Source organism: Ranitomeya variabilis, chromosome 8, assembly GCF_051348905.1.
Source record: "Ranitomeya variabilis isolate aRanVar5 chromosome 8, aRanVar5.hap1, whole genome shotgun sequence".
NCBI classification, from domain to species: domain Eukaryota; kingdom Metazoa; phylum Chordata; class Amphibia; order Anura; family Dendrobatidae; genus Ranitomeya; species Ranitomeya variabilis.
In genome coordinates, this window is record NC_135239.1 from 3961979 (window position 1) to 3978378 (window position 16400).

Below are 16400 nucleotides of genomic sequence, written 5' to 3' on the forward strand. Positions count from 1 at the left end.
GGAGAGGAGCTGCTGGGGAGCAATGTCTGGTCCCTGGAGCTCCACATCGGGGTATGAGATATCTAAGGCACGGCTATCAGGAGAGGAGCTGCTGGGGAGCAATGTCTGGTCCCTGGAGCTCCACATCGGGGTATGAGATATCTAAGGCACGACTATCAGGAGAGGAGCTGCTGGGGAGCAATGTCTGGTCCCTGGAGCTCCACATCGGGGTATGAGATATCTAAGGCACGGCTATCAGGAGAGGAGGTGCTGGGGAGCAATGTCTGGTCCCTGGAGCTCCACATCGGGGTATGAGATATCTAAGGCACGGCTATCAGGAGAGGTGGTGCTGGGGAGCAATGTCCGGTTCCTGGAGCTCCACATCGCAGTATGAGATATCTAAGGCACGGCTATCAGGAGAGGAGGTGCTGGGGAGCAATGTCCGGTTCCTGGAGCACCACATCAGGGTATGAGATATCTAAGGCACGGCTATCAGGAGAGGAGGTGCTGGGGAGCAATGTCCGGTTCCTGGAGCTCCACATCGCAGTATGAGATATCTAAGGCACGGCTATCAGGAGAGGAGCTGCTGGGGAGCAATGTCCGGTCCCTGGAGCTCCACATCAGGGTATGAGATATCTAAGGCACGGCTATCAGGAGAGGAGGTGCTGGGGAGCAATGTCAGGTCCCTGGAGCTCCACATCGGGGTATGAGATATCTAAGGCACGGCTATCAGGAGAGGAGGTGCTGGGGAGCAATGTCCGGTTCCTGGAGCTCCACATCGGGGTATGAGATATCTAAGGCACGGCTATCAGGAGAGGAGGTGCTGGGGAGCAATGTCCGGTTCCAGGAGCTCCACATCAGGGTATGAGATATCTAAGGCACGGCTATCAGGAGAGGAGGTGCTGGGGAGCAATGTCCGGTCCCTGGAGCTCCACATCGGGGTATGAGATATCTAAGGCACGGCTATCAGGAGAGGAGCTGCTGGGGAGCAATGTCCGGTCCCTGGAGCTCCACATCAGGGTATGAGATATCTAAGGCACGGCTATCAGGAGAGGAGGTGCTGGGGAGCAATGTCTGGTCCCTGGAGCTCCACATCGGGGTATGAGATATCTAAGGCACGACTATCAGGAGAGGAGCTGCTGGGGAGCAATGTCTGGTCCCTGGAGCTCCACATCGGGGTATGAGATATCTAAGGCACGGCTATCAGGAGAGGAGCTGCTGGGGAGCAATGTCCGGTCCCTGGAGCTCCACATCGGGGTATGAGATATCTAAGGCACGGCTATCAGGAGAGGAGGTGCTGGGGAGCAATGTCCGGTTCCAGGAGCTCCACATCAGGGTATGAGATATCTAAGGCACGGCTATCAGGAGAGGAGGTGCTGGGGAGCAATGTCCGGTCCCTGGAGCTCCACATCGGGGTATGAGATATCTAAGGCACGGCTATCAGGAGAGGAGCTGCTGGGGAGCAATGTCCGGTCCCTGGAGCTCCACATCAGGGTATGAGATATCTAAGGCACGGCTATCAGGAGAGGAGGTGCTGGGGAGCAATGTCTGGTCCCTGGAGCTCCACATCGGGGTATGAGATATCTAAGGCACGACTATCAGGAGAGGAGCTGCTGGGGAGCAATGTCTGGTCCCTGGAGCTCCACATCGGGGTATGAGATATCTAAGGCACGGCTATCAGGAGAGGAGCTGCTGGGGAGCAATGTCCGGTCCCTGGAGCTCCACATCGGGGTATGAGATATCTAAGGCACGGCTATCAGGAGAGGAGGTGCTGGGGAGCAATGTCCGGTCCCTGGAGCTCCACATCAGGGTATGAGATATCTAAGGCACGGCTATCAGGAGAGGAGGTGCTGGGGAGCAATGTCCGGTCCCTGGAGCTCCACATCGGGGTATGAGATATCTAAGGCATGGCTATCAGGAGAGGAGGTGCTGGGGAGCACTGTCCGGTCCCTGGAGCTCCACATCGGGGTATGAGATATCTAAGGCACGGCTATCAGGAGAGGAGCTGCTGGGGAGCAATGTCCGGTCCCTGGAGCTCCACATCGGGGTATGAGATATCTAAGGCACGACTATCAGGAGAGGAGGTGCTGGGGAGCAATGTCCGGTCCCTGGAGCTCCACATCGGGGTATGAGATATCTAAGGCACGGCTATCAGGAGAGGAGCTGCTGGGGAGCAATGTCCGGTCCCTGGAGCTCCACATCGGGGTATGAGATATCTAAGGCACGGCTATCAGGAGAGGAGCTGCTGGGGAGCAATGTCCGGTCCCTGGAGCTCCACATCGGGGTATGAGATATCTAAGGCACGGCTATCAGGAGAGGAGCTGCTGGGGAGCAATGTCCGGTCCCTGGAGCTCCACATCGGGGTATGAGATATCTAAGGCACAGCTATCAGGAGAGGAGCTGCTGGGGAGCAATGTCCTGTCACTGGAGCTCCACATTAGGGTATGAGATATCTAAGGCACGGCTATCAGGAGAGGAGGTGGTGGGGAGCAATGTCCGGTTCCTGGAGCTCCACATCGCAGTATGAGTTATCTAAGGCACGGCTATCAGGAGAGGAGGTGCTGGGGAGCAATGTCCGGTCACTGGAGCTCCACATCAGGGTATGAGATATCTAAGGCACGGCTATCAGGAGAGGTGGTGCTGGGGAGCAATGTCCGGTTCCTGGAGCTCCACATCGCAGTATGAGATATCTAAGGCACGGCTATCAGGAGAGGAGGTGCTGGGGAGCAATGTCCGGTTCCTGGAGCTCCACATCAGGGTATGAGATATCTAAGGCACGGCTATCAGGAGAGGAGGTGCTGGGGAGCAATGTCCGGTTCCTGGAGCTCCACATCGCAGTATGAGATATCTAAGGCACGGCTATCAGGAGAGGAGCTGCTGGGGAGCAATGTCCGGTCCCTGGAGCTCCACATCAGGGTATGAGATATCTAAGGCACGGCTATCAGGAGAGGAGGTGCTGGGGAGCAATGTCAGGTCCCTGGAGCTCCACATCGGGGTATGAGATATCTAAGGCACGGCTATCAGGAGAGGAGGTGCTGGGGAGCAATGTCCGGTTCCTGGAGCTCCACATCGGGGTATGAGATATCTAAGGCACGGCTATCAGGAGAGGAGGTGCTGGGGAGCAATGTCCGGTTCCAGGAGCTCCACATCAGGGTATGAGATATCTAAGGCACGGCTATCAGGAGAGGAGGTGCTGGGGAGCAATGTCCGGTTCCTGGAGCTCCACATCGGGGTATGAGATATCTAAGGCACGGCTATCAGGAGAGGAGGTGCTGGGGAGCAATGTCTGGTCAGCCATCTTGCACCACACTGAGCCTTTTGGGGTCACACAGGGAAGTTACACACCTGATGGCGCAGCATATACAAATGGAGGCCAATGACGGGGTTCAGCACAGCTAGACTCACAGGACTAAGAGGAAAGAACCAGGGGACAACAGAGACTCTGCTCCCACAATGCACAGCCGACCACAGAGCCGCCAACCGGGCCACAGAGCCGTGCTCCCCAGCTGCAGCAGATCCCCGCAGCCGTCACCAGCCGCGGGTCGTACCTGTGTGTCCATGGAGCGGAGAGTGCGGCCGAGGCAGCGTCGGGGACGTGCTGGAGGCGACAATCAGACTCTTGCGATTACTCGAGCGGCAACTGAAGAGGAAACAAGACGAAAATTAGCATCAGCACAGAAATGATATCACGGGGGAGTAACTACAGCAGGGGGTCTCACTGGCGGCCCCCTCCCCTCTCCGGGCGTCTCACTGGCGGCCCCCTCCCCTCTCCGGGCGTCTCACTGGCGGCCCCCTCCCCTCTCCGGGCGTCTCACTGGCGGCCCCCTCCCCTCTCCGGGCGTCTCACTGGCGGCCCCCTCCCCTCTCCGGGCGTCTCACTGGCGGCCCCCTCCCCTCTCCGGGCGTCTCACTGGCGGCCCCCTCCTCTCTCCGGGCGTCTCACTCGCGGCCCCCTCTCCGGGCGTCTCACTGGTGGCCCCCTCCTCTCTCTGGGTGTCTCACTGGCGGCCCCCTCCCCTCTCCGGGCGTCACACTGGCGGCCCCCTCCCCTCTCCGGGCATCTCACTGGCGGCCCCCTCCCCTCTCCGGGCGTCTCACTGGCGGCCCCCTCCCCTCTCCGGGCGTCTCACTGGCGGCCCCCTCCCCTCTCCGGGCGTCTCACTGGCGGCCCCCTCCCCTCTCCGGGCGTCTCACTGGCGGCCCCCTCCCCTCTCCGGGCGTCTCACTGGCGGCCCCCTCCTCTCTCCGGGCGTCTCACTCGCGGCCCCCTCTCCGGGCGTCTCACTGGTGGCCCCCTCCTCTCTCTGGGTGTCTCACTGGCGGCCCCCTCCCCTCTCCGGGCGTCACACTGGCGGCCCCCTCCCCTCTCCGGGCGTCTCACTGGCGGCCCCCTCCCCTCTCCGGGCGTCTCACTGGCGGCCCCCTCCTCTCTCCGGGCGTCTCACTGGCGGCCCCCTCCCCTCTCCGGGCGTCTCACTGGCGGCCCCCTCCCCTCTCCGGGCGTCTCACTGGCGGCCCCCAGACAGAACTAATCTCACCCTTTCGGCGGCCTCTGAACCCTGCAGCTGTCCCACATCCAGGACTGGTTCTGCAGCACGGAGCTCCCGCACAATAATATAAGAGGCCCAGTACTGCAGGACAGCGGCGGTGGCTCCTCATGGGTCATCACTGTGCAGCGTCACCCCTCCCCCATCACTGGTATAAACAATGAGAAGTGGGCCTTAATAAGAGGGGGGTCACAATAATATAACTATGCCATATTAGGAGTAGTTCTAGAAGGTTCCATGGCGCACACACGCTGCAGATTCAACCCCGCTCCTTTTTCCCCCCGCGGCATTCGCTGATACAAAAGCAAAGCCCTATGGCAGACACGCTGTGGGCTCTCTGACCCCCCGTCAGCTACAGAAGAAACTGTCTTCTCACTACACTTTGCAACCTGATACCAACGTGCAGCAGCCGCCACTGATGGCTAAAGGCAGCCGCAGTCCCATGTGCTCTTTTGTTCATGTAAAGACTTCATAGGAAGCCATAACTCGACCCCAATTAGTGACCGACATATGAAAGTTATACATTGGTAACAATAGCGCTACACACCCGTGCGTTTTCTAAGCGCATCGCCTCGCAGAAATGGAGAAACAGGTTACTGCTTAACAGGGGCTCATATGCAATAAATGATTGGGCTCAAATTAGCGCCCCAGCTCATGCCCGGAAGAATGGTGGTTCCGTGGTCACTATACAGGGTGCCATCCCCGAGCTACGCTTCAGTCCCTCCGAGAAAAGAGGAGGGCATGTCATAAGTCTGCCCACTCACGACCAGAGGGTATATCTTAAAGGGACTGTCAGCTCGAATTGGCGGGATATTAAAATGATTTCTTACCTGTCAGATGGGCGGCGTATCCTCTTCATTTCTCCACCCCGTCCGTCCCTGTTTTCCGCATTATTTTCGGGAATAAGAGTAAACGTGCGCTGTAGTTGGCGAGTGCGCCATGCATTCTTTAGTGGTGGGAAATCATTTTAATATCCCGCCAATTTGAGCTGACAGAGTCCCTTTAAACTGGCTGAGTTATGAGTCAGTCTGTGCCCAGGAAGAGCTACCAGCAGCTCTGCAAGCTGCTCTGATGCACTGGGACATATGCTCCTCCACCCAGCCACATGGTCAGCCATGATATGAAAGAACCAAGTCTATTTTCTTCCATTAATCCCTTTTTATTTGTAATTGTTCTCTGCATATACAATTGTCTCATTTTATAATACAGTGCCTACAAGTAGTATTCAACCCCCTGCAGATTTAGCAGGTTTAATAAGATGCAAATAAGTTAGAGCCTTCAAACTTCAAACAAGAGCAGGATTTATTAACAGATGCATAAATCTTACAAACCAAAAAGTTTTGTTGCTCAGTTAAATTTTTATAAATTTTAAACATAAAAGTGTGGGTCAATTATTATTCAACCCCTAGGTTTAATATTTTGTGTAATAACCTTTGTTTGCAATTGCAGCTAATAATCGTCTTTTATAAGACCTGATCAGGCCGGCACAGGTCTCTGGAGTTATCTTGGCCTACGCCTCCATGCAGATCTTCTCCAAGTTATCTAGGTTCTTTGGGTGTCTCACGTGTACTTTAATCTTGAGCTCCTTCCACAAGTTTTCAATTGGGTTAAGGTCAGGAGACTGACTAGGCCACTGCAACACCTTGATTTTTTGCCTCTTGAACCAGGCCTTGGTTTTCTTGGCTGTGTGCTTTGGGTCGTTGTCTTGTTGGAAGATGAAATGACAACCCATCTTAAGATCCTTGATGGAGGAGCGGAGGTTCTTGGCCAAAATCTCCAGGTAGGCCGTACTATCCATCTTCCCATGGATGCGGACCAGATGGCCAGGCCCCTTGGCTGAGAAACAGCCCCACAGCATGATGCTGCCACCACCATGCTTGACTGTAGGGATGGTATTCTTGGTGTCGTATGCAGTGCCATCCAGTCTCCAAACGTCACGTGTGTGGTTGGCACCAAAGATCTCGATCTTGGTCTCATCAGACCAGAGAACCTTGAACCAGTCAGTCTCAGAGTCCTCCAAGTGATCATGAGCAAGCTGTAGACGAGCCTTGACATGACGCTTTGAAAGTAAAGGTACCTTACGGGCTCGTCTGGAACGGAGACCATTGCGGTGGAGTACGTTACTTATGGTATTGACTGAAACCAATGTCCCTACTGCCATGAGATCTTCCCGGAGCTCCTTCCTTGTTGTCCTTGGGTTAGCCTTGACTCTTCGGACAAGCCTGGCCTCGGCACGGGAGGAAACTTTCAAAGGCTGTCCAGGCCGTGGAAGGCTAACAGTAGTTCCATAAGCCTGTCACTTCCGGATGATGCTCCCAACAGTGGAGACAGGTAGGCCCAACTCCTTGGAAAGGGTTTTGTACCCCTTGCCAGCCTTGTGACCCTCCACGATCTTGTCTCTGATGGCCTTGGAATGCTCCTTTGTCTTTCCCATGTTGACTATGTATGAGTGCTGTTCACAAGTTTGGGGAGGGTCTTAAATAGTCAGAAAAGGCTGGAAAAAGAGATAATTAATCCAAACATGTGAAGCTCATTGTTCTTTGTGCCTGAACTACTTCTTAATACTTTAGGGGAACCAAACAGAATTCTGGTGGGTTGAGGGGTTGAATAATAAATGACCCTCTGAAAAGACTTTTCACAATTTAAAAAAAAAATAAACAAAGAAATAACATTCTTTTTTGCTGCAGTGCATTTCACACTTCCAGGCTGATCTACAGTCCAAATGTCACAATGCCAAGTTAATTCCAAATGTGTAAACCTGCTAAATCTGCAGGGGGTTGAATACTACTTGTAGGCACTGTATCTTAATATAATCCCCTTCAGAAAGAACCAGGGGCAACCAAACAACCCCGGTTCATGACAAATTAGTGTGAGCGGTGGGGATGATATAAATATCCTCCCGGTGATTCGTGACAGAGGGGCACCGATGCCGCGTCACACGGGCTGCACGACGGGCACCACCAGCAGCCCAAGGCACGCCGGGGCATAGTGCGCCCACATCCGGCACACGGACAGAAGGGAAGCGCTGGAGGTGCTACGCTAGTGGGGAGCCGAGCTGCGGAGACACAGGTCAGGGGCACAGTACGACCAGGACCCTACGGCGGCTGGAAGCCGTCACAAGGTTAAACAGACTGAACGGCCCAAACATCAGAAGGAGCAGCTCCTCAGCTGGTGGAGAGAGGCTCGGGCCGCGGGCACATGTGGGTGGCACCAGCAATGGGGTGATAGACTCCGGCCACATGGGTATGCTCATCAATCACATCATAATGTGCCAACCCACCTGTAACGGGGATGTCCATGAGTTGAAAACCCCTGCAGACTGTGAGCCCTCGCGGGCAGGGTCCTCCCTCCTAGTGTATCCTCACCCATCCCCTGCAGACTGTGAGCCCTCGCGGGCAGGGTCCTCTCCCCTACTGTATCCTCACCCATCCCCTGCAGACTGAGCCCTCGCGGGCAGGGTCCTCCCTCCTAGTGTATCCTCACCCATCCCCTGCAGACTCCGCCCTCGCGGGCAGGGTCCTCCCTCCTAGTGTATCCTCACCCATCCCCTGCAGACTGAGCCCTCGCGGGCAGGGTCCTCTCTCCTAGTGTATCCTCACCCATCCCCTGCAGACTGTGAGCCCTCGCGGGCAGGGTCCTCTCTCCTAGTGTATCCTCACCCATTCCCTGCAGACTGTGAGCCCTCGCGGGCAGGGTCCTCCCTCCTAGTGTATCCTCACCCATCCCCTGCAGACTGAGCCCTCGCAGGCAGGGTCCTCCCTCCTAGTGTATCCTCACCCATCCCCTGCAGACTTAGCCCTCGCGGGCAGGGTCCTCCCTCCTAGTGTATCCTCACCCATCCCCTGCAGACTGAGGCCTCGCGGGCAGGGTCCTCTCTCCTAGTGTATCCTCACCCATCCCCTGCAGACTGTGAGCCCTGGCGGGCAGGGTCCTCCCTCCTAGTGTATCCTCACCCATCCCCTGCAGACTGAGCCCTCGCGGGCAGGGTCCTCCCTCCTACTGTATCCTCACCCATCCCCTGCAGACTGTGAGCCCTCGCGGGCAGGGTCCTCCCTCCTAGTGTATCCTCACCCATCCCCTGCAGACTGAGCCCTCGCGGGCAGGGTCCTCCCTCCTAGTGTATCCTCACCCATCCCCTGCAGACTGAGCCCTCGCGGGCAGGGTCCTCTCTCCTAGTGTATCCTCACCCATCCCCTGCAGACTGTCAGCCCTCGCAGGCAGGGTCCTCCCTCCTAGTGTATCCTCACCCATCCCCTGCAGACTGTCAGCCCTCACAGGCAGGGTCCTCCCTCCTAGTGTATCCTCACCCATCCCCTGCAGACTGAGCCCTCGCGGGCAGGGTCCTCTCTCCTAGTGTATCCTCACCCATCCCCTGCAGACTGAGGCCTCGCGGGCAGGGTCCTCCCTCCTAGTGTATCCTCACCCATCCCCTGCAGACTGTGAGCCCTCGCGGGCAGGGTCCTCCCTCCTAGTGTATCCTCACCCATCCCCTGCAGACTGAGCCCTCGCGGGCAGGGTCCTCCCTCCTAGTGTATCCTCACCCATCCCCTGCAGACTGTGAGCCCTCGCGGGCAGGGTCCTCCCTCCTAGTGTATCCTCACCCATCCCCTGCAGACTGAGGCCTCGCGGGCAGGGTCCTGCCTCCTAGTGTATCCTCACCCATCCCCTGCAGACTGTCAGCCCTCGCAGGCAGGGTCCTCCCTCCTAGTGTATCCTCACCCATCCCCTGCAGACTGTAAGCCCTCGCGGGCAGGGTCCTACCTCCTAGTGTATCCTCACCCATCCCCTGCAGACTGTCAGCCCTCGCAGGCAGGGTCCTCCCTCCTAGTGTATCCTCACCCATCCCCTGCAGACTGTAAGCCCTCGCGGGCAGGGTCCTCCCTCCTAGTGTATCCTCACCCATCCCCTACAGACTGTGAGCCCTCGCGGGCAGGGTCCTCCCTCCTAGTGTATCCTCACCCATCCCCTGCAGACTGAGCCCTCGCGGGCAGGGTCCTCCCTCCTAGTGTATCCTCACCCATCCCCTGCAGACTGAGGCCTCGCGGGCAGGGTCCTGCCTCCTAGTGTATCCTCACCCATCCCCTGCAGACTGTCAGCCTTCGCAGGCAGGGTCCTCCCTCCTAGTGTATCCTCACCCATCCCCTGCAGACTAAGCCCTCGCGGGCAGGGTCCTCCCTCCTAGTGTATCCTCACCCATCCCCTGCAGACTGTGAGCCCTCGCGGGCAGGGTCCTCCCTCCTAGTGTATCCTCACCCATCCCCTGCAGACTGTGAGCCCTCGCGGGCAGGGTCCTCCCTCCCTATGTACCTGGGTGCCTTGTTTTTTCCTCATGTTTAATGTATTTGTCTATATTTTTCCCGTATTCACATGTAAAGCGCCATGGAATAAATGGCGCTATAAAAATGTATAATAATATTATTATTATTATTATATTATTATTATTAATATAATAATAATAATAATAATAATAATAGGGAGTGCAGGTTTTTATCCCCATCAGCGCAGCATGATATCAGGGCAGGGACCCCGATTCCGGTGATGAGGCACTATCTGGGCTGATTGCTGCAGTTCTGAGAAAAATCACTGTTTTCTCTGCTGCAAATCTAGCAGAGCTCTGAATGTGAAGCCGTGCATAACCCCGCCCACACTGCTGATTGGCCCCTCTATATAATCCTGCCCACAACACCGATTGCCTGCTGTGTATAACCCCGCCCACACCACGGATTGGCTGCTCTAGGACAAGGAGAGCTCTGTGCCAATCAGCACTGGGGGCGGAGCTATACAGGATGATGGATATGGAGGATGCGACCTTGCAGGATCCAACCAATCCTCAGGGATGATCTCCTGCTGAAAAACTGCAGCAAGCAGCCCAGAAAGTGGCCAATGGTCGGGATCAGGGGTCCGCCCCTAATGCTGCTCGCGGATTAGGTGGAGATCAGGGGTCCCCCCCACGCTGCTCGTGGATTAGGTGGCGATCAGGGGTCCGCCCCCACGCTGCTGTCGGATTAGGTGGAGATCAGGGGTCCGCCCCCACGCTGCTCGCGGATTAGGTGGAGATCAGGGGTCCGCCCCCATGCTGCTCGCGGATTAGGTGGAGATCAGGGGTCCGACTGCTGCAGGTGATACGTGTGGACGCTCTGCCACGTACAGGCGGCTGGTGCTTGGCTGTACTTTGGTGTTTTCTCTCCATATAAACAATTTCATTTTTTTTTTTTTTTTTTTTTTTTAAATTAAAATGAGGGTCATTAAGGAAGAAAAACTTTCTGCATGCTCGGCCTGACCGCCTGCTGTCCTAGCCGGAGTCCGTGTGCTCACAACCTGCAATCCCCGTATACAGTGCCGGTATATAGATGGAGCGATCCCCGTATACAGTCCCGGTATATAGATGATGGAGCGATCCCCGTATACAGTGCCGGTATATAGATGATGGAGCGATCCCCGTATACAGTGCCGGTATATAGATGATGGAGCGATCCCCGTATACAGTGCCGGTATATAGATGATGGGAGCGATCCCCGTATACAGTCCCGGTATATAGATGATGGGAGCGATCCCCGTATACAGTCCCGGTATATAGATGATGGAGCGATCCCCGTATACAGTGCCGGTATATAGATGGAGCGATCCCCGTATACAGTGCCGGTATATAGATGATGGAGCGATCCCCGTATACAGTGCCGGTATATAGATGATGGGAGCGATCCCCGTATACAGTGCCGGTATATAGATGATGGGAGCGATCCCCGTATACAGTGCCGGTATATAGATGATGGGAGCGATCCCCGTATACAGTGCCGGTATATAGATGATGGGAGCGATCCCCGTATACAGTGCCGGTATATAGATGGAGCGATCCCCGTATACAGTGCCGGTATATAGATGATGGGAGCGATCCCCGTATACAGTCCCGGTATATAGATGATGGGAGCGATCCCCGTATACAGTCCCGGTATATAGATGATGGGAGCGATCCCCGTATACAGTCCCGGTATATAGATGATGGAGCGATCCCCGTATACAGTGCCGGTATATAGATGATGGAGCGATCCCCGTATACAGTCCCGGTATATAGATGATGGAGCGATCCCCGTATACAGTCCCGGTATATAGATGATGGGAGCGATCCCCGTATAGAGTGCCGGTATATAGATGGAGCGATCCCCGTATACAGTACCGGTATATAGATGATGGAGCGATCCCCGTATACAGTTCCAGTATATAGATGATGGGAGCGATCCCCGTATACAGTGCCGGTATATAGATGATGGGAGCGATCCCCGTATACAGTCCCGGTATATAGATGATGGGAGCGATCCCCGTATACAGTCCCGGTATATAGATGATGGGAGCGATCCCCGTATACAGTCCCGGTATATAGATGATGGAGCGATCCCCGTATACAGTGCCGGTATATAGATGATGGAGCGATCCCCGTATACAGTGCCGGTATATAGATGATGGAGCGATCCCCGTATACAGTGCCGGTATATAGATGATGGGAGCGATCCCCGTATACAGTGCCGGTATATAGATGATGGGAGCGATCCCCGTATACAGTGCCGGTATATAGATGATGGGAGCGATCCCCGTATACAGTGCCGGTATATAGATGATGGGAGCGATCCCCGTATACAGTGCCGGTATATAGATGATGGGAGCGATCCCCGTATACAGTGCCGGTATATAGATGATGGGAGCGATCCCCGTATACAGTGCCGGTATATAGATGATGGGAGCGATCCCCGTATACAGTGCCGGTATATAGATGATGGGAGCGATCCCCGTATACAGTGCCGGTATATAGATGATGGGAGCGATCCCCGTATACAGTGCCGGTATATAGATGGAGCGATCCCCGTATACAGTCCCGGAATATAGATGATGGAGCGATCCCCGTATACAGTCCCGGAATATAGATGATGGAGCGATCCCCGTATACAGTCCCGGAATATAGATGATGGAGCGATCCCCGTATACAGTGCCAGTATATAGATGATGGAGCGATCCCCGTATACAGTGCCAGTATATAGATGATGGGAGCGATCCCCGTATACAGTTCCAGTATATAGATGATGGGAGCGATCCCCGTATACAGTGCCGGTATATAGATGATGGGAGCGATCCCCGTATACAGTCCCGGTATATAGATGATGGGAGCGATCCCCGTATACAGTGCCGGTATATAGATGATGGGAGCGATCCCCGTATACAGTGCCGGTATATAGATGGAGCGATCCCCGTATACAGTCCCGGAATATAGATGATGGAGCGATCCCCGTATACAGTCCCGGAATATAGATGATGGAGCGATCCCCGTATACAGTGCCAGTATATAGATGATGGAGCGATCCCCGTATACAGTGCCAGTATATAGATGATGGGAGCGATCCCCGTATACAGTTCCGGTATATAGATGATGGGAGCGATCCCCGTATACAGTGCCGGTATATAGATGATGGGAGCGATCCCCGTATACAGTCCCGGTATATAGATGATGGGAGCGATCCCCGTATACAGTCCCGGTATATAGATGATGGGAGCGATCCCCGTATACAGTCCCGGTATATAGATGATGGAGCGATCCCCGTATACAGTGCCGGTATATAGATGGAGCGATCCCCGTATACAGTGCCGGTATATAGATGATGGAGCGATCCCCGTATACAGTGCCGGTATATAGATGATGGGAGCGATCCCCGTATACAGTGCCGGTATATAGATGATGGGAGCGATCCCCGTATACAGTCCCGGAATATAGATGATGGAGCGATCCCCGTATACAGTGCCAGTATATAGATGATGGGAGCGATCCCCGTATACAGTGCCGGTATATAGATGATGGGAGCGATCCCCGTATACAGTGCCGGTATATAGATGATGGGAGCGATCCCCGTATACAGTCCCGGTATATAGATGATGGGAGCGATCCCCATATACAGTGCCGGTATATAGATGGAGCGATCCCGGTATACAGTCCCGGTATATAGATGATGGAGCGATCCCCATATACAGTGCCGGTATATAGATGGAGCGATCCCGGTATACAGTCCCGGTATATAGATGATGGAGCGATCCCCGTATACAGTGCCAGTATATAGATGATGGAGCGATCCCCGTATACAGTCCCAGTATATAGATGATGGGAGCGATCCCCGTATACAGTGCCGGTATATAGATGGAGCGATCCCCGTATAGAGTCCCGGTATATAGATGATGGAGCGATCCCCGTATACAGTGCCAGTATATAGATGATGGAGCGATCCCCGTATACAGTCCCGGTATATAGATGATGGGACCGATCCCCGTATACAGTGCCGGTATATAGATGATGGAGCGATCCCCGTATACAGTGCCGGTATATAGATGATGGGAGCGATCCCCGTATACAGTGCCGGTATATAGATGATGGGAGCGATCCCTGTATACAGTCCCGGTATATAGATGATGGGAGCGATCCCCGTATACAGTGCCGGTATATAGATGCAGCGATCCCCGTATACAGTCCCGGTATATAGATGATGGAGCGATCCCCGTATACAGTGCCAGTATATAGATGATGGGAGCGATCCCCGTATATAGTGCCAGTATATAGATGATGGGAGCGATCCCCGTATACAGTGCCGGTATATAGATGATGGGAGCGATCCCCGTATACAGTGCCGGTATATAGATGATGGGAGCGATCCCCGTATACAGTGCAGGTATATAGATGGAGCGATCCCCGTATACAGTCCCGGTATATAGATGGAGCGATCCCCGTATACAGTGCCGGTATATAGATGATGGGAAAGATCCCCGTATACAGTCCGGTATATAGATGATGGAGCGATCCCCGTATACAGTCCCGGTATATAGATGATGGGAGCGATCCCCGTATACAGTGCCGGTATATAGATGATGGGAGCGATCCCCATATACAGTGCCGCTATATAGATGATGGGAGCGATCCCCGTATACAGTCCCGGTATATAGAAGATGGGAGCGATCCCCGTATACAGTGCCGGTATATAGATGATGGGAGCGATCCCCGTATACAGTGCCGGTATATAGATGATGGGAGCGATCCCCGTATACAGTGCCGGTATATAGATGATGGGAGCGATCCCCGTATACAGTGCCGGTATATAGATGATGGAGCGATCCCCGTATACAGTCCCGGTATATAGATGATGGAGCAATCCCCGTATACAGTCCCGGTATATAGATGATGGAGCAATCCCCGTATACAGTCCCGGTATATAGATGATGGGAGCGATCCCCGTATACAGTGCCAGTATATAGATGATGGGAGCGATCCCCGTATACAGTGCCGGTATATAGATGATGGGAGCGATCCCCGTATACAGTGCAGGTATATAGATGGAGCGATCCCCGTATACAGTCCCGGTATATAGATGGAGCGATCCCCGTATACAGTGCCGGTATATAGATGATGGGAAAGATCCCCGTATACAGTCCGGTATATAGATGATGGAGCGATCCCCGTATACAGTCCCGGTATATAGATGATGGAGCGATCCCCGTATACAGTCCCGGTATATAGATGATGGGAGCGATCCCCATTTACAGTGCCGATATATAGATGATGGGAGCGATCCCCGTATACAGTCCCGGTATATAGATGATGGGAGCGATCCCCGTATACAGTCCCGGTATATAGATGATGGAGCGATCCCCGTATACAGTCCCGGTATATAGATGATGGAGCGATCCCCGTATACAGTGCCGGTATACAGATGATGGAGCGATCCCCGTATACAGTCCCGATATACAGATGATGGAGCGATCCCCGTATACAGTGCCGGTATATAGATGATGGAGCGATCCCCGTATACAGTCCCGGTATATAGATGATGGAGCGATCCCCGTATACAGTCCGGTATATAGATGATGGTAGCGATCCCCGTATACAGTCCCGGTATATAGATGATGGAGCGATCCCCGTATACAGTGCCGGTATATAGATGATGGAGCGATCCCCGTATACAGTGCCGGTATATAGATGATGGAGCGATCCACGTATACAGTGCCGGTATATAGATGATGGAGCGATCCCCGTATACAGTCCCGGTATATAGATGATGGAGCGATCCCCGTATACAGTCCCGGTATATAGATGATGGAGCGATCCCCGTATACAGTGCCGGTATATAGATGATGGAGCGATCCCCGTATACAGTCCCGGTATATAGATGATGGGAGCGATCCCCGTATACAGTCCCGGTATATAGATGATGGGAGCGATCCCCGTATACAGTCCCGGTATATAGATGATGGGAGCGATCCCCGTATACAGTGCCAGTATATAGATGATGGGAGCGATCCCCGTATACAGTGCCGGTATATAGATGATGGGAGCGATCCCCGTATACAGTGCAGGTATATAGATGGAGCGATCCCCGTATACAGTCCCGGTATATAGATGGAGCGATCCCCGTATACAGTGCCGGTATATAGATGATGGGAAAGATCCTCGTATACAGTCCGGTATATAGATGATGGAGCGATCCCCGTATACAGTCCCGGTATATAGATGATGGAGCGATCCCCGTATACAGTCCCGGTATATAGATGATGGGAGCGATCCCCATTTACAGTGCCGATATATAGATGATGGGAGCGATCCCCGTATACAGTCCCGGTATATAGATGATGGGAGCGATCCCCGTATACAGTCCCGGTATATAGATGATGGAGCGATCCCCGTATACAGTCCCGGTATATAGATGATGGAGCGATCCCCGTATACAGTGCCGGTATACAGATGATGGAGCGATCCCCGTATACAGTCCCGATATACAGATGATGGAGCGATCCCCGTATACAGTGCCGGTATATAGATGATGGAGCGATCCCCGTATACAGTCCCGGTAT

At 54.2% G+C, this 16400-nt stretch overlaps 1 protein-coding gene across 1 annotated transcript in view; it reads right to left on the bottom strand.

Annotated features, from left to right (window-relative positions):
- Positions 1–16400, bottom strand: part of MAST2 (microtubule associated serine/threonine kinase 2) — a 161606-nt gene that overhangs the window by 68015 nt on the left and 77191 nt on the right. The window contains exon 5 of the mRNA XM_077277745.1: positions 3528–3619. Within this exon, the coding sequence (XP_077133860.1) occupies positions 3528–3619 (92 nt within the window). The remainder of the gene's footprint in view (positions 1–3527; positions 3620–16400) is intronic.